Source organism: Suncus etruscus, chromosome 15 (genome assembly GCF_024139225.1).
Source record: "Suncus etruscus isolate mSunEtr1 chromosome 15, mSunEtr1.pri.cur, whole genome shotgun sequence".
Classification (NCBI taxonomy): Eukaryota; Metazoa; Chordata; class Mammalia; order Eulipotyphla; family Soricidae; genus Suncus; species Suncus etruscus.
This window is the reverse complement of record NC_064862.1, coordinates 59800985-59819600: the sequence shown is the minus strand read 5'-3', so window position 1 is coordinate 59819600 and position 18616 is coordinate 59800985. Positions and strand designations below refer to the sequence as shown.

The window sequence follows — 18616 nt, the reverse complement described above, 5'->3', positions numbered from 1 at the left end:
TTGGACAAATTTAATACCATGTATAGAGAATCTACATGTAACTTTAAAGCAAATGGGATGAAACAGGGCCTTATTCTCTCTGCTAAGTGACTTGAAGTGTCAAGAAAAAGCAAACAAACAAAACAAAATGGGTGTTTTCTCATAGTGAGGAGAGTAACCGCAGATGACAAAATGTTGTCTCAGGTTTCTCTGAACAAGAAATCATTTCTGTGACCAGAGAGGTAGTACAGCAGGTAGGGACTTTGTCTTGCTTGGGCAAAGGAATATTCACCCCTAATAGTGATCCATGAGCCAGGAGTAAGCCCTGAGCACTGTTGGTGTGGTTAAAAGATTAAAAAAAAAAATCTATCAAGGGGCCGGAGATATAGCACAGCGGTGTTTGCCTTGCAAGCAGCCGATGCAGGACCTAAGGTGGTTGGTTCAAATCCCGGTGTCCCATATGGTCCCCTGTGCCTGCCAGCAGCTATTTCTGAGCAGATAGCCAGGAGCAACCCCTGAGCACAGCCGGGCATGGCCCCAAAACAAAACAAAACAAAAATCTATCAAAAATAATCTATCTCTTGATCTAAGTCAACTGTTAAGCCACACATCTTAAAAAATCTATATGTTATGGGTCCACACCTAGTGATGCTGGGAGGCACATTTGGTTTGGGGATGGACCTGAGGTTGTGATACTTTCAGGGCATGTACTTTACCACTTTCTTTCATTGGCTATATGTCACCTCCTGTCCTTTGTCTCTCACAAACCATGGTGGTACATATGAGAAAAGGTATCCTCTGGATGGAAGACATCTTGGGACCAATTTTTTAAGAGGCCACATCCATTGGTGCTCAAAGATCACTCCTGGCTATGTTTGTGAGGCCATATGGGGTATTAGGGAATCAATTTTAGGTTGACCTCCTGCAAGGCAAGCATCCTGCCTACTGTACTATCATTGCCATCTTTGCATATCATCTTAGTACCTTTAAAAAAAACAATGATGGGGGGGGGCAAACAATGATCCTAGGACCTGAGCTTTAGCACAGCCTAGGGTGTTGGCCTTGCATGTAGCCAACCCAGGATGGACCCCAGTTCAATCCCCAACATCCTATATGTTCCCCCGAGCCTGCCAGGAGCATTTTCTGAGCGCAGAGCCAGGGGTAATCACTGAGCACTGCCAGGTGTGACCCAACCCCCTCAAAAAACTGATTCTACATTTTCATCACAAGAAAAGAAAATGTGGATCTATGTTTGATAATGAATGCCAACCAAATTTATTGTGTCTATCAATGTGTACAGATAGTAATTGCTGTCGTACTCCTAAAATATGTCATCATACTTCAATTTAAAAAGAGAGATAGGCCAGAGTGATATTACAGTGAGCAGGTGCTTCTCCTGTAATCCGGCATGTGGTTGACCTGGGTTTAATCCCAGCATTCAATCCCCAAACCCCTCCCGGAGTGATCTCTGAGCAGAGCCAGGAGTAAGCTCAAAGCATCACTGGGTGAATGAAAGAGAGAGAGAGAAAAGAAAGAAAGAAAGAAAGAAAGAAAGAAAGAAAGAAAGAAAGAAAGAAAGAAAGAAAGAAAGAAAGAAAGAAAGAAAGAAAGAAAGAAAGAAAGAAAGAAAGAAGAAAGAAAGAAAGAAAGAAAGAAAGAAAGAAAGAAAGAAAGAAAGAAAGAAAGAAAGAAAGAGGGGCTGGAGAGATAGCATGGAGGTAAGGCGTTTGCCTTTCATGCAAGAGGTCATCGGTTCGAATCCCAGCGTCCCATATGGTCCCCCGTGCCTGCCAGGAGCAATTTCTGAGCATGGAGCCAGGAGTAACCCCTGAGCACTGCCGGGAGTGACCCAAAAAAAAAAAAACCACAAAAAAAAAAAAAACAAAAAGAAAGAAAGAAAGAAAGAAAGAAAGAAAGAAAGAAAGAAAGAAAGAAAGAAAGAAAAGAAAAAGAAAGAAAGAAAAGAAAGAAGAAAGAAAGAAAGAAAGAAAGAAAGAAGAAAGAAAGAAAGAAAGAAAGAAAGAAAAAGAAAGAAAGAAAGAAAGAAAGAAAGAAGAAAAGAAAGAAAGAAAGAAAGAAAGAAAAAGAAAGAAAGGAGAAAAAGAAAAAAATAGGCCCAAGCACAGCAGTAGGGCAGTAGGACATTTGCCTTTCAGGGGTCCTCAAACTTTAAACAGGGGGCCAGTTCACTGTCCCTCAGACCATTGGAGGGTCTGACTATAGTAAAAACAAAACTTATGAATGAATTCTTAAGCACACTGCATATATCGTATTTTGCAATGAAGAAACAAAACAGATACAAATACAATATGTGGCCCGCGGGCCCTAGTTTGAGGACCACTGCAAGTAGCCCATCCAGGATGGAGGGTGGTTCAAATCCCAGCATTCCATATAGTCCCGAAACCTGCCAGGAGCGATTTTTTTGTTTGTCTTTGGGCCACATCGGTTTGATGCTCAGGGGTTACTCCTGGCTATGTGCTCAGAAATTGTCCCTGGCTTGGGGGGACCAAATGAGACTCCAGGGCATAGAATCACGGTCCGTCCTAGGCTAGCACTTACAAGGCAGACACCTTACCTCTAGCGCCACTGCTCTGACCCCAGGAGCAATTTCTGAGTGCAGAACCAGGAGTAATCCCTGAGGTTTGCCAGGTGTGAACCCTCCCCCCCCCAAAAAAAAAAAAAAGAAGAAAGGAAGGAGGGAGAAAGAGAGGGAAGGAAGGAAGGAGGGAGGAAGAGAGGGAAGGAAGGAAGGAAGGAAGGAAGGAAGGAAGGAAGGAAGGAAGGAAGGAAGGAAGGAAGGAAGGAAGGAAGGAAGGAAGGAAGGAAGGAAGGAAGGAAAAAGAAAAGAGAAAGAAATATAATTGAGAAACAGTTAAGAGGATTTGTGCTCTCAGAACTGATCCTGAATTCTTTTTTGTTTTGTTTTTTATTTGTTTTTTTTTGTTTGTTTTAGGGCCACACCCATTTGATGCTCAGGAGTTACTCCTGGCTAAGTGCTCAGAAATTGCCCTTGGCTTGGGGGGATCATATGGGACGCTGGAGGATCGAACTGCATGCAGTCCTTCCTTGGCTAGCGCTTGCAAGGCAGACACCTTACCTCTAGTGCCACCTGAATTCCTTTTATTCTGATATTGTTTTGTTGTTTCTGTTTGTCATTGCTATGCTACACTTAAAGTTTTCTAAACTAAGCTCTGAATCAAATATTGAAAAATGTTGAATTTGGTCTAAAGGATAATTTTCAAATTGGAGATGTATGGTTCGTCCATAAATTCTGGGTTAGACGTTTGTCGCGAATTAATTGAGATAATTATAATTTTCTCATACAGGCTCAATCTGTATGCTTAACTTTTACAACTAGTAATGTTTTGGTTATGAAGCATGTCTGAATCTCAACCGTTAAGAGTGGCCATTTTGGGCCCGGAGAGATAGTGCAGTGGCGTTTGCCTTGCAAGCAGCCGATCCAGGACCAAAGGTGGTTGGTTCAAATCCCAGTGTCCCATATGGTCCCCCGTGCCTGTCAGGAGCTATTTCTGAGCAGACAGCCAGGAGTAACCCCTGAGCACCGCCGGGTGTGACCCAAAAACAAAAAACCAAAAAAAAAAAAAAAAAAAAAAAGAGTGGTCATTTTGAGAATTAGGAGTGGGAGACAGAGGTTAAAAGAGTGAGTTTATCGGGCCAGAGGTCGGTGGTTCGAATCCCGGCATCCCATATGGTCCCCTGAGCCTGCCAGGAGTGATTTCTGAGGTAGAGCCAGGAGTAACCCCTGAGCGCTGCCGGGTGTGACCCAAAAAACTACAACAACACAAAAAAGAGCAAGTTTATCATTTTACTTTATATCATTGCTGTACTATTTAAATGTTAAAAACTTTTTTGGTGATTTCATAACAAAAGAATTTGACTCGATAAAATAGGAATTGCTGAATAGAGAATCAAAGACATCTGGATTGCCCAATTTTAACTGAATTTGAAACAAATTATTAGACATTACTTCCTAAAGGAACCAACTTGTCCTGGTAGTGGATTACAATGATTTTACCTGCCCCATTGTTGGGTTCAGCTTGGGACAGGAGCCTTCGAGTTGAGCAAGATCTGCTCACAATTCTGGGAGAATTCATAGGCTTTTCCCTACCATCCCACAAACAAATTCACTTCCTCTATTCTTTTGCATTTTTAATATTTTTAGTGTTCTTAAATTGTGCAAGTCTTACATCCTCATTGTAAAACCAATTCTGTCAAATCCTGTCAATGTGTGAAGCTATTCTTCCAAGAGAGTTTTTCAGATCTAATTTTATTTTAGCTGTTTCTCAGATACCATACAACTCACCTTTTTTTTTTTTTGTGGATTTTGGGTCACACCCGGCAGTGCTCAGGGGTTATTCCTGGCTCCAGGCTCAGAAATTGCTCCTGGCAGGCACGGGGGACCATATGGGATGCTGGGATTTGAATCGATGACCTCCTGCATGAAAGGCAAACACCTTACCTCCATGCTATCTCTCCGGCCCCACAACTCACTATTTTTTTTTTTTTTGTGGTTTTTGGGTCACACCCGGCAGTGCTCAGGGGTTACTCCTGGCTCCATGCTCAGAAATTGCTCCTGGCAGGCACGGGGGACCATATGGGACGCTGGGATTCGAACCGATGACCTCTTGCATGAAAGGCAAACGCCTTACCTCCATGCTATCTCTCCAGCCCCACAACTCACCATTTTTAATCCTACAATAATTTTTAAATTGTCACAGGGTTGTGCAATTAACACCACCAATCTGATTACAGAATATTTCATAACCTCCAGAAGTAGTCCCAAAACACCCCCTTCCCATTATGCAACCACTATTGGCCATCTGCTTCTCAAGACTGGTCTCTTCTGGACATGTCATTTAATGGAATTGCACAATATGTAATTCTGAACTCTCCTTCTCCCACTTAGCCTGTTTATTTATAGTATAGCATGTAACTGCTCATTCTTCATGACTGAATAATATTCCATTGTATGTACCAGATTTTATTTGTCAGTTGATGGGCAGTTGGATTATGTCCAGTTTGGGGTTAATATAAATAGTGCTGTCAAATGCATTCATGTATTTTTATATGAACCCAAGTTTTGAATTATTTTAGTATGTACCTAAATTTAGTATGTACCTGAAATTTCTTTGGGGGAATCTTCTTTTTGCCCTGAGTAACTGAAAGACCTTTGCAGGGGCCAATGTCCAAAGTAGGCTTTGTGGTTCTGGAAGACATCATGAAGGAAAATCCATATACAGGATAGAAATCCACTACTTTCCACCTCGATAGCTGACCAGTGAAAGGAAAATCAAACATCTAGTATCCAGCCAAGAATCTCCTTCCCTTCCTATGTTTGCCTCCGTGCCAATAACCAAAAATTCAGGAAAATTCAACCCTTTATACCCTGCAAAGAAAAACCATAATTTATTTTAGTACTCACTATAATAATTTTGATCTGTTTGCCATAGCCTGTAATTACTCTGTCTCTTAAGGTATGCTAACTCATTTTGAGCTTGCTTGGAGGAACAGTTCTCTCAGATTTGGGACTCTGCTCGTAGGTTCAGATGTTCAACTCTGATGATCTAATCAATTTATTTTCTCCTACTCTTTGGCTTTTGTTTTGTTGTGTTGTGGGGGTAGACTCTTTAACTGTGATTTTGGGCACATCCCTGCAGTGCTCAGATCTTACTTCTGGCTCTGTACATAGGAGTCACTTCCGACAATGGTTGGGGGACTATATGCAATGCCAGGGATCAAACTGGGTCAGCCACGTGCAAGATAAGTGCCTTACCCCACTATACTACCTCTCAGGTCTCCCTTGTTAATTTTTTGCTTTATTTTGTTTTGGGACCATACCAGCGATGCCCAGGGATTACTACTCCTGGCCCTGTGCTCAGAAATCAGTCCTGGCAGGCTCAGGGGACCATATGGGATGCTGGGAATCAAACCCGGGTCCATTCAGGATTAGCTGAGTGCAAGGCAAACACTCTACTGTTGTGCTATCTCTCCAGCCCCTCCCTTATTAATTTTTGTAAAGTCAAAATGAGTTATTAAGTCCTCTGTTGTGGAGCATTTTTGGGTTGTTTTTCCATTTGTCTGTTTTTGGTTTGAGACCCACACCTGGCAATGCTGAGGGATTTTACAGACTCAGTGTTGTGTACCTTGTAGTGTTGATGATCAAACCCAGGACCTCCTGCATGCAGAGCAGACAGGCTCACAGACCTTTGACATTCCCAGACCTGTAACTTGCTCCTTTTCTTTAACAGTGGATCATGGGATTCCTAGAGGTCAGGAGAAAGTCATTTTGGGGGACCGGAGAGATAGCACAGCGGTGTTTGCCTTGAAAGCAGAAGATCCAGGACCTAAGGTGGTTGGTTCAAATCCCGGTGTCCCATATGGTTCCCCCATGCCTGTCAGGAGCTATTTCTGAGCAGATTGCCAGGAGTAAACCCTGAGCACTGGCGGGTGTGGCCCAAAAACAAAAAAAAAAAAAAAAAAAAAAAAAAGAAAGAAAGAAAGAAAGTCGTTTTGGACAACAGTTCCTTTCACTCTCTGGGCAACCATCTAGCATTCCAGGATGGACAGATAGACCAAGTTGACTAAGCTTCACAGAATTTTAAGTTTGTGCAGGTGCCAGTAGCTCCGGGCATGACCTGCAGCCACTTCTTGCCTTGCTGTCTGCTCTTCTAGTGATGTGAAAATGCAAGCGGCACAGGAAGCCTCTAACCTGCTTATACTTCCTCTCTGAACCCCTGTGGTTTCACAACCACTATAGGCACCCCCGCCCCCACAAGAGTGAGAAAATTCCACTGCAGGAGGCCTCTGGGCACTATCATTTCCTCCTCTCGCTCATATGTTAGCCAGTCCAGGTCCATCGTCTGTAGTCTGGTCTATCATCTGGTCTATCGTCTGGTCTGTCGCTGTCGGCTGGTCAGTCAATCGGTTGGGATACCATCTCCCCAGAGCCCTTGAGCTGCAAAAGAGATGAAGGCCTGTATCGTCAACTTGAGGCTGCTGTTGTCTGGGCCTTTGCTCCTGGGTAGGCAACAGAGGAGGGGAGGGAAGGGAAGTGTGTGGAACTGAGGAAGAGTATTTGGGACTAGGGAAGAGTGTGTGGAGCTAGGGAATGTAAGACTGGGTGGAACTAAGGAAGAGTTGGGTGGGACCAATGAAATGGAGTCCAGATGTGCTGCTCTAAGATGAATTGGCCGCAGGTGGACCCAGGAGTCCTGAGGAAGAGGAAATAAAGTAAGAGTTCAAGGTGTGGAGGAGATGAAGGTGGAAAATGAAGGGCAACAGTTAGAGATGGGCAGTGGGTCTATCAAAAAGAGAGATGTTTAATCGGAGCCAGAGCTGGCTGGGGGTCCTTCACACCCACATATCTGCCTCTCTGTGCCACCTCTGGCCCTTCTTGGGCCTCCATTTCTTCATCCGAACAAATGACATTGAGGCCTCTGTGAGGGAAGCCTGAAGACTGGGTGGCAGGTTTGCAGGAAGCACCCAGCTGCCTAAAGTTGGATGTGAGACCTAGAGTCAGAGATTGTTTTTTGTTTTTTGTTTTTTGTTTTTCGGCCACACCCGTTTGATGCTCAGGGGTTACTCCTGGCTAAGCACTCAGAAATTGCCCCTGGCTTGGGGGGACCATATGGGACGCCAGGGGATCGAACCGAGGCCCTTCCTTGGCTAGCCCTTGCAAGGCAGACACCTTGCCTCTAGCGCCACCTCACTGGCCCTGAGAGATTGTTATAGATAAAACCAGGGAGCAGGAGACAAGTGAGGAGAGGAGGTGACCCCTTAGGATTCAATGAATCTTGAAACCCTGGATCTGTAGGCCCTAACATAAGGGAAAAGAAAGGAAGTGGGGAACTTGGGACTGCCCCTTCTTCGTTCCTGCCTTGGGTCCTGGCAGCTCTGTGGTCTGCGGGCCGTGTATCCACTCCTTTCTTACCGGCCTCTGCCTTGTCATCCTTCCTTCTTTGCTCAGAGAACAAACAGGAAATCCTTGTGGCCTTCCCAGCTTTGGGTGGGGGCTGCTACTTCCACATCTCCTAGCCTCAGTGGGAGGCCCAGGGGTTTCCAGCTTAGGGGTTCTCAGTCAGCAAGCATAGGGTGGCTCTGGGGGTGGGGAGCACCCTGAAATGGCCCCTGGCAGGAAGTGGCTAACAAGCCCTTTGTCTCCTTCAGGCTTGGCCTCGAGCTACAACCTTGATGTTCAGCACTCACAGCGCTTGGTCTTCCCAGATGCCAGTGCTGGCAGGCACTTTGGGTATCGAGTCCTGCAGGTTGGAAATAGGTGAGCTGCAGGCCTGGTCCCACCCCATGAGGGGCTGTGATGAAGTAGCAGGTGGGCAGGGGGCCAGGGTCTCCCACCAAGGATCCTTGTGAAAGCACAACTTCACAGCCCCCTGAGCTCTGGGCAGCAATTTGGGGGGGGGGGGCTCTCAAGCCTCATCAGGCTAGGGAAAATGATTTCCTGATGTGGGGGTTTGTTCCTCTGTCTCATCCCACATTGCCCCTTGTGGTCTTGAGGCCAAGCAGAGGAGAGGTGCCACCAAGGACATCTGATTTGATGAGCCTGAATGAAAACTGGTGACAGATTGTTCTGTGGACCACTGGTTTTCTAGACAGTGGGTTGGGGGGGAAAGCACTTTCACTTTCTAGAATTCTGGCTTTATTAGATGATTTACATGGCTTCCTTGGAGCAGAGGCAAGGGCTGAAAGCTGGGCAACTCCCTTCACAGCAAGGTTTCTCCTCAGGATTGTCGTGGGTGCTCCAGGTGAGGGGGACAACAGCATGGGACAACTCTACCAGTGCCAGCCAGGGATGGCGCAGTGCCTGCCAGTCAGCCTGAGTGGTGAGCACTGGTGACAGCCGGGAGGGGGTGTCACAGAGAAACTGTGGCTGGCCTCCACACCTGGGTTGCATCTGTTCCTCCAGATCCATCTTCTGTTACCTACAGGTTCCAACTATACCTCTAAGTATTTGGGGATGACTTTGGTGACTGACCCCATAAATGGAAGCCTTTTGGTAAGAATTCTAGGGAGTATGAGTTCAGATCTGGGAAAGCTGATGTTAGAAGACATTGAAAATGAGGAAGGGGTCGTGGGTTCAAGGACCTACTAAAGGTCAGTAGTCAAAAAAGCCAAGTGCATGTTTCTGAGGAATAGCCAGGACTCCACTCAAGGAACCTCTCCTGACAATGCTGGGCCACGGCCTGTGGTTCCATGGGATCAACCATTTTCTTCTCTCCATTTTTTTTTTGTGGGGGTCACACTCGGCAGCGCTCAGGGGTTAATACTGGCTCTATGCTCAGAAATTGCTCCTGGCAGACTTGGGGGTCCATATGGGATGCCGGGATTTGAACCACTGTCCTTCTGCATGTAAGGCAAACACACTACCTCCACGCTATCTCTCCAGCCCCATTTTCTTCTCTCCTTAAGCCTCTCCGTGGCACATGTGTTTTGCGGTTACATGCATTTCTTACTTTTGTGTTGCTTTCTTTTGGGGGCACAACCAGTGGTGCTCAGGGCTTACTCCTGGCTTTGAACTCAGGGATCACTTCTGGGGGACTCATGAGACCATATGGGATCCTGGAAATCCAACTCAGGTCAGTCCTACCCGCAGTGTTATCATTCCGGCCCCCTCAATGAAAATTTAATTGCCTTCCATTTTGATTCCCAGAGATATGTCTTAGTGGCAGTGTGCACGGTCTCACATTTGAGGACCTGGGTTCAAGCCCCAGAGCCATAAAGTTTTTTTGATATATTCGTGATATAATGTAACCTCATTTTTTTGTGCTTCTCTTACCTCTGTTTTTGTGGTCAAATCCCAAAAACAATCACTTAAGACTGATTTCCAGGAGTTTACTCCATGCATTCTTTTAGAGTTTGATTTTAGGGTTTTATTTATTCTTGTGTTGTGAGTGTTCAAGCTTAGGGCCTCACATTCTCAAGGTGTCTGCTCTACCACAGAGCCACATTTTCCTTTCTAGTTTCTTTTTTTTTTTTTTTTAATGAAATTTTTTTGGTGGGTGGGTGGGTCACATCAGTGTTCAGGGGTTACTCCTGGCTCATCACTCAGAAATCGCTCCTGGCAGGCTCAGTGGGCCATATGGGATGTCGGGAATTGAACCAAGGACTGTCCGGGGTTTGCTGTGCAAGGCAAACACCCTATCACTGTGCTTTTCTAGTTTAATATGCCCAATTATTTAATCATTATAAGTTAGGCTATGTGTCAATAGAAGAAAATCAGTCTCATTTTTCTGCACGTGGTTGTCCAGTTTTCACTGTCATTTCTCCACTGTATATTTTTCCCCACTGCATAATCTTGATTCATTGATTACTCATTAATTGATTATCTATGTATCAGTTTATTTCTTTTTTTTTTTTTTTTTTGGTTTTTGGGTCACACCTGGCAGTGCTCAGGGGTTATTCCTGGCTCCAGGCTCAGAAATTGCTCCTGGCAGGCACAAGGGACCATATGGGGCGCCGGGATTCGAACCGATGACCTCCTGCATGAAAGGCAAATGCCTTACCTCCATGCTATCTCTCCGGCCCCCTTTTTTTTTTTTTTGGTTTTTGGGTCACACCTGGCAGCGCGCTCAGGGGTTACTCCTGGCAGGTTCAGGGGACCATATGAGACGCCGGGATTCGAACCACCAAATTGTATGCAAGGCAAACGTTTTACCTCCGTGCTATCTCTCTGGCCCCCGCTTTAGTTATTCTTTTTTGTTTTTGTTTTTGTTTTTGGTCCACACCCGGCGCTGCTCAGGGGTTACTCCTGGCTAACTGCTCAGAAATAGCTCCTGGCAGGCTCTGGGGACCATATGGGATGCCGGGATTCGAATCAACCACCTAAGGTCCTGGGTTGGCTGCTTGCAAGGCAAACACCGCTGTACTATCTCTCCGGCCCCCACTTGGTTATTCTTATATCCAGATATTGTGCTAAGTTCTCTTAGGGGAAGAGGAAATATAGAGATGACTATGATATGAGCCCTGGCTTTAAAAAAATTATGGTATGACAGGAAAGAGTGTCATTAGAGATGGAAACACATCACTATTGGGAGTCGTACGTAATCTGATTTGACTTTAACACAGCGTGTGAGTGGGAACTAAGATGTGGGAGAGTGTTCAATGTAAATGACAAAGATGCCCAGTATGGAGTTTGGCCCCTGCCCTAGGCAGTGAATCTAGGACTACAGCACTAATTGTAGGGATGAGAGTCACCCAAAATACTGCTCAGGGGTGGGTGGTTGGGGTTGGGGGGCTTACCATTTATGGGAGTCTGCCAGGCAGGGCTTGGGAACAATGACAAGTCCCAGAGCAAGAGAAACCCCAACTTTTGTTTCCCTCAGGCCTGTGACCCTGGGCTGTCTCGGGAATGTGACCAGAATACCTATCTAAGTGGCCAGTGTTACCTCTTTCACCAGGATCTGAGGGGTCCTGTACTACAAGGGCGCCCTGGATATCAGGGTAAGAAACTGGGGGCTGGTGGGTAAAAGTACCCCCAAGCAGTTGCCAGTGAGAGCGCCCCTCACCCAACCAGACACTTCACCCAGTTTGTTGGGGCCTTTGCAGAGTGTATAAAGAGCAAGGTCGACCTGGTGTTCCTGTTTGATGGCTCAGGAAGCTTGAAAAAGGAAGAATTTCAGGAAATTCTGGACTTCATGAAAGATGTGATGAAGAAACTCAGCAACTCTTCATACCAGGTAAATGTGTCATGGAGCCTGGCTACAGCAACAGAAATCTCCTTGAATCAGCATCTGGCATCCTAGGAAGGGTTCGTAGGATTCGAGGCAGGACTCAGGACAAGGCTACCACCACACCGCTGGGGGGGGGGGGCTGGGGGTGACCAGAGACAGCAAGGAGGAAGCTCCAAGGAGTCTCTCTAGTTCTGTATTTTCTGTTTTCTGTATTTCTTTTGGGGCTTTTGTTTTCTCTTTCTTTTTCTCTCAGCTGCTGCCTCAGCTCTTTGGATCCTCTGGGCCTGTGGAAGGCTCCCAAGATGGCATATTAAAGTTCTAAGAGAGCTTTTTTCTTACTTGTTGCAAACTCCAAATTCTCAGGAAAGAAATCTCTGCTTTTTTTGGTGTGTGTGAAGCAAAATAGTGTTTGTTTGTTTGTTTATATGTTTGTTTTTGTTTGGGGGCCACACCTCAGGACTTCCTGGCTGTGCTCAGTAATCACTCCTGATGGGCTTCAGAGACCATATGGGGTGCTAGGTATTGAATCCAGGTTAGGAGCATACAACCTAACCTGCAATACTATCTCTCCTGCCCCCCAAAATAGCAAAATAGTTTGTGACCATCCTTGACCTAGCAAATGGTATCAAGTTTAACAGGGCCCCTCAGTAAACATATGAATCACTTATGAGGTAGACAACTCCGAGGACATGAGAGCAACACACAGCACAAAGTATGAGCAGAGGTTTCTGCTGTGTGTCTTGATCTGTTGGCCTATTTGCAGAAGAACAAAGAGGCAGAACTGTGCAGTTGGGTTGCTCATGTTTAGGACCAGATTAGTAGAGATTGGAGAAGACAAGTGGAGGGGGCCTTGCCACAGGATTTAATTACTTTTCTTCCTTCCTAGTTTGCGGCTGTTCAATTCTCCACGAATTACAAAACAGAATTTAATTTCTTGGACTATGTTAGTAAGAAGGATCCTGATGTTCTCCTGGCCGGAGTTGAACACATGAAGTTTTTGACTAACACCTTTCGTGCCATCAACTATGTCGCGTAAGTCTCTTTCCTGAGAGAGCTGTGAAATTGTTCTCGGTGCACTGTCTTCTTCTAGGGTGTGAGGACTCAACACATAGACTCAGCAGGGACAAAATTAATCTAAGAATTCAAGCAGGAGAGAACTAGAGTATAATACAGAGGTTAAAGCACATGGTCGACCTGAGTTTAATTCTGGCACCCCATATGGTCCCTGAGCATCTAGGAGTAATTCTTGAGCATAGAGCCAAGAGTAATCCTTGAACACCATTGGATGTAACCCCAAAACAAACAAAATAATTCAAGCAGAGGACAGGTGAGAGTATAGTGCTTTACTTTCCCTTTTGATCCCTGATATCACATGGTCCCTTGAGATATGCCCCTACCCTGGAGTACAACTCTGGAGGCCCTGAACATTGCCAGGTGTTTCCCTAGAGAACCCCTCTAACACTATGAGTCAGTACCTTTTGGGAAGTCAGGTTAATCCCTGGCCCCACAGGGACCTTGTATTTCAGGCCCTGGCACTGAATTCCTGACCTGTTGACTGGGAATCAGTGGGAGGCTCCCTTGCTCCTTCTGAACACTATTTAGGAGACCCCTACCACCACCAGAAAATAATTCAGATAAAAGGCTGGGACACACACTGTGCCACATGGTGCCCTGAGCTCCAAGCTGGGAGAAGTCTCCAAGACCCCTCACCCTCAAAAAGGGTTAAGTAATTTCAATCCAGAATGTTTGGGTTGTAAGTAACAAACATCTACTTCATGCTAACTAAATCCAAAAGGAAAATTTTGGAGTTATTGCAAGGTTATTTATCAGCCCTTGAAGCAGGAAATGTTTACAAACTTCCTGAGGGACTCAAAGCAGGACATAAAATGTGATGAAAAATCAGCAGAATTTCATCCTTAGATGAAATGGCCCTGCACTCAGAGAGCACTGGTGGGTCCATATGTGGTGCCTGGGGTTGAACTTGGGTTGGCCACCAACAAAGGAAGCACTTTACCCCCAATATACTATTTCTGAAGCCTTTACTTTTTTTTGGGGGGGGGGGCAGCCACATCTGGTGGCTCTCAGGAGTTACTACTGGCTCTGTGCTCAGAAATTGCTCCTAGCAGACTTGGGGGACCATATAGGATGCCAGGGATCGAATCTGGATCCATCCTGGGTCGGTTGCATGCAAGGCAAATGCCCAACTACTGTGTTTGCTCAGACTTCAAGCCCTTTACTTTTCTTGTTCCATTGCCAAGAGAGCATAGTTGTGGGGTTTTTGTTTTTGTTTTGGGGCCACACCCAGCAGCGGTCAGGGGTTACTCCTGGCTCTGCACTCAGAAATTGCTCCTGGCATGCTTGAGGGACCATATGGGATGCCAGGGATTGAATGTGGGTCTGTCCCAGGTCAGCTGCATGCAAGGCAAATACTCTACCCACTGTGCTATTGCTCTGGCTCCCAAGAGCACGTAGTTGATTTTGTGTAACCAGTCATATCTTCAGATATTCCATGTGTTTGCTGTATTTGACTTGTTATTCTCTCTTTGTAGTGAGCCTTGGTGGCAACATTTTTTTTTGTTTTTTTGTTTTTGTTTTGTTTTTGGTTTTTGGGTCACACCCAGCAGCACTCAGGGATTACTCCTGGCTCTATGCTCAGAAATTGCTCCTGTCAGGCACAGGGGACCATATGAGATGCCGGGATTTGAACCACCGTCCTTCTGCATGAAAGGCAAGTGCCTTATCTCCATGCTATCTCTCCGGCCCAGGTTTGGTTTTTTTGTTTTTGTTTTTTTTTTTTGTTTTTTTTTTTTGGTAGTGGTGGCAACATGGTTAGGCCAGAGCCTCTGAAAAATGGTTGCTTTGGTTCATTCACTCTGACCATCAGTTTGAATTCCAGCCTCCAGAGGACAGTTGGTCTGTGATCAAGGGTTACTTTGGCAGGCTCAGGGGACCATATGGGATGCTGGGGATCAAACCCAGATCAGATTAGCCACATACAAGGCAAACACCCTACTGGCTCTGGTCCAGTCCTTCTTTGTTCCATTTTACAAGCACTGAGCTCCTTCTCTTCATCTAGGGCTAGAGATAACAGCAGTTAGTTCACATGGTCCTTTCCTTGAGGAACTTGTGGTTTGGGGAAAGCTAAAAGAGAATTGAAAGATCTCTTTAGTTGCCTAAGATAGTTGGAGCAAGGTCTTGGGCAGCCCCGAGGTGGGGAAGGGGCCGAAGAGTTGCCCTGGAGCTTGTTCAGGAAGAATCACTTATGATTCTCTTCAACCTTGGAGTCTTTTACCTCTTGAAACCTGTCCTGGATCTCCAGCACACCTGAATTAAAGTTAATTCTTGTCTAGTTCAAAGGGAGGCTGGTCTCCTCTTCTCACTGCTGGGAAACTTTCTGAAGTGAGAAATGTGCTTCAGAGGCACAGTTGAACTTCCCAAATCTCTGCCTGGGAAACTTGAAGGCCTTTTGATGCATCAGCAGTGACTTCATGGTCTCATGAGACGGGTTCTCTCCCATCTTCTCCTTTCCTTGAGTACAGGACACAGGTGTTTCAGCCAGAGATGGGGGCTCGGCCAGACGCCACCAAAGTGCTCATCATCATCACTGATGGAGAAGCCACTGATGATGGCAACATTGACCAGGCTCAAGACATTATCCGCTATGTAATAGGGGTGTGTATGGGCCCTAGTTCTCCACTTCAGCTCCTAAAGCCCACTCCTCTGCCCCTGGGTTCAAGGTCTTTTGAAAACAATAGGATTTTGGTCTAGGTTCTGATGTAAGCTTGTTCTTCCCTCACAGATTGGAAAGTTATTTACATCTAAAAAGAGTCAGCAGACTCTCCATAAATTTGCTTCCAAACCCACATCAGACTTTGTAAAGATTCTGGACACTTTTGAGAAACTTAAAGATCTGTTTACCGAGCTACAAAAGAAGATCTATGCCATTGAGGGTGAGTTGTGGGCTGTGGAGTCCATGTGGGGTGACAGAGCAGAGATATTGAGTAAATGCTGCACATGCTAACCAGGTGCCCCTGGCTTAATCTGTACTGCAAAGGCAGGAAGTCAGGAGCTGCTGGTTTAGGAGCAGCTTCGATTTCTTCTGAACTTTTTCCTTTTGGTGTTTGGACCACACCTGGAGGTACTCAGGGCTTTCTGAGCCTTTCTGAGAAAATTTTTTCTTTTCTTTTTCTCTTCTTTCTTTCTTTCTTTCTTTCTTTCTTCTTTCTTTCTTTCTTTCTTTCTTTCTTTCTTTCTTTCTTTCTTTCTTTCTTTCTTTCTTTCTTTCTTTCTTTCTTTCTTTCTTTCTTTCTTTCTTTCTTTCTTCTTTCTTTCTTTCTTTCTTTCTTTCTTTCTTTCTTTCTTTCTTTCTTTCTTCCTTTCTTTCTTTCCTTTCTTTCTTTCTTTCTCTCTCTTCTCTCTCTCTTTCTTTCTTTCTTTCTTTCTTTCTTTCTTTCTTTCTTTCTTTCTTTCTTTCTTCCTTCCTTCCTTCCTTCCTTCCTTCCTTCCTTCCTTCCTTCCTTCCTTCCTTCCTTCCTTCCTTTCTTCTTTCTTTCTTTTCTTTCTTTCTTTCTTTCTTTCTTTCTTTCTTTCTTTCTTTCTTTCTTTCTTTCTTTCTTCCTTTCTTTCTTTCCTTTCTTCTTCTTCTTCTCTTCTCTCTCTTCTCTTCTCTTTCTTTCTTTCTTTCTTTCTTTCTTTCTTTCTTTCTTTCTTTCTTTCTTTCTTTCTTTCTTTCTTTCTTTCTTTCTTTCTTTCTTTCTTCCTTCCTTCCTTCCTTCCTTCCTTCCTTCCTTCCTTCCTTCCTTCCTTCCTTCCTTCCTTCCTTCTTTCTTTCTTCCTTCCTTCCTTCCTTCCTTCCTTCCTTCCTTCCTTCCTTCCTTCCTTCCTTCCTTCCTTCCTTCCTTCCTTCCTTCCTTCCTTTATTCTTTCTTTCTTTTTTTTTGTTGTTGTTTTGGGTCACACCTGGTAGTATTTGGGGGTTACTCCTGGCTCCACTCTCAGAAATCGCTCCTGGCAGTCTCGGGGGACCATATGGGATGCCGGAATTTGAACCAATGACCTTCTGCATGAAAGGCAAACACCTTACCTCCATGCTATCTCTCCGACCCCTCTTTTATTTTTTTTTATTGTTGTAATTTTGGGTCACACTGGTAGTATTCAGGGGTTACTCCTGGTTCTGCTGTGTTCAGGGGTCATACCTGTCCGTGCTTGGGGCTCTATATGGGATGCTGGGGATCAAACCCAAGTTGGCCCCATGCAAGGTAAACACCCTACTTACTGTGCTATCACTCCAAACTCTCTTTTCTTTTTTATTTTACTTTTTTAAATTTAAAAACTGTGATTACAAGGTTGTTCATAATACAGGTTTTTTTTAATTTTTATTTTTGAGCCACACCCGGTGACTCTCAGGGGTTACTCCTGACTATGCGCTCAGAAATCGCTTCAGGCTTGGGGGACTATGTGGGATGCCAAAGGATTAAACCGGGGGATTGAACCATGGTTTGTTCTGGATCAGCTATGTGCAAGGCAAACACCCTACCGCTGTACCACCACTCCGGCCCCCATAATACAGTTTTTTCACAGATAAAGTTATTTATGATTGAGTTACAGTTATACAATGAGCAACAACCTTCACCAGTGCACATTTCTTGTCTCCAACTTCCCAGTTTTCCTCCCACCCTCCCTGCTTGTCTTTGAGCCACACATTTTTCTTCACTTTCTCTCTCTATTTCTCTCTCTCCCTCTTTCTCTTTTATTTTTTTTTTACACTGTGGTTTCCACTATTGCTAAATAAGGGGTACCATGCATATCATTTTATTCCTTTTCTGCCCCTAGTTCTTATCCAGAAAAATCAATCCCAACCATTTAAACCATGTACTACCCTCCTCATTTTTTGGGGGGGGGGTCACATCCAGCAGTGCTCAGGGGCTACTCCTGGCTCTATGCTCAGAAATCACCCCCGGCAGGCTCGGGAGACCATATGAGATGCCGGAATTCTAACCACCGTCCTGCCGCAAGCAAGGCAAATGCCTTATCGCTGTGCTATCTCTCCGGCCCCACCCTCCTTATTTTTATCATCTCTGGGTATCATTTCCATACTATTTTTTTATTCCTCACAAATGAATGAGATTATTCTATGTCTCATCTTCTCCTCTCCCTCTGACTCATTTCACTCAGCATAATTATCTCTATATTCAGCTTTGTATAAGTAAACTTCACGACTTCTTTTTTCTAACAGTTGCATAGTATTCTATTGTATAGTTGTACCACAGTTTTTTTTTTATCCACTCATCTTTTCTTAGACACTTGGGTTGTTTCTAGATTCTGGCTATTGTAAATAGTACTATGATGAATGTAGAAATGCAGAGGGCTTTTATGTATGGTATTTAAAGGCCATTTTCTTTCTTTCTTTCTTTCTTTCTTTCTTTCTTTCTTTCTTTCTTTCTTTCTTTCTTTCTTTCTTTCTTTCTTTCTTTCTTTCTTTCTTTCTTTCTTTCTTTGTTTCTTTCTTTCTTTCTTTTTCTTTTTTCTTTTCTTTTTTTTTTGGTTTTTGGGTTTTGGATCACACCTGGCAGTGCTCAGGGGCCACTCCTGGTTCTATGCTCAGAAATTGCTCCTGGCAGGCTCGGGGGATCATATGGGGTGCCAGGATTTGAACCATCGTCCTTCTGTATGCAAGGTGAATGCTCTACCTCCATGCTATCTCTCCGGCCCCTAGAGGCCTTTTTCTAAATGGAGATAAATTTTTTTTCATATAAAAGATGGAAAAGAGGGGCCGGGCGGTGGCGCTAAAGGTAAGGTGCCTGCCTTCCCTGCGCTAGCCTTGGACGGACCGCGGTTCGATCCCCCGGTGTCCCATATGGTCCCCCAAGCCAGGAGCAACTTCTGAGCGCATAGCCAGGAGTAACCCCTGAGCGTCACCGGGTGTGGCCCAA

The 18616-nt window shown here is 44.9% G+C and overlaps 1 protein-coding gene across 1 annotated transcript in view; it reads left to right on the top strand.

The window, feature by feature from the left end:
* Nucleotides 1-6966: 6966 nt before the first annotated feature.
* Nucleotides 6967-18616, top strand: part of ITGAL (integrin subunit alpha L) — a 41718-nt gene continuing 30068 nt past the window's right edge. The window contains exons 1-9 of the mRNA XM_049788130.1: nt 6967-7021; nt 8167-8275; nt 8740-8837; nt 8943-9010; nt 11337-11454; nt 11560-11690; nt 12571-12716; nt 15224-15356; nt 15484-15634. Of these exons, the coding sequence (XP_049644087.1) occupies nt 6967-7021; nt 8167-8275; nt 8740-8837; nt 8943-9010; nt 11337-11454; nt 11560-11690; nt 12571-12716; nt 15224-15356; nt 15484-15634 (1009 nt within the window). The remainder of the gene's footprint in view (nt 7022-8166; nt 8276-8739; nt 8838-8942; nt 9011-11336; nt 11455-11559; nt 11691-12570; nt 12717-15223; nt 15357-15483; nt 15635-18616) is intronic.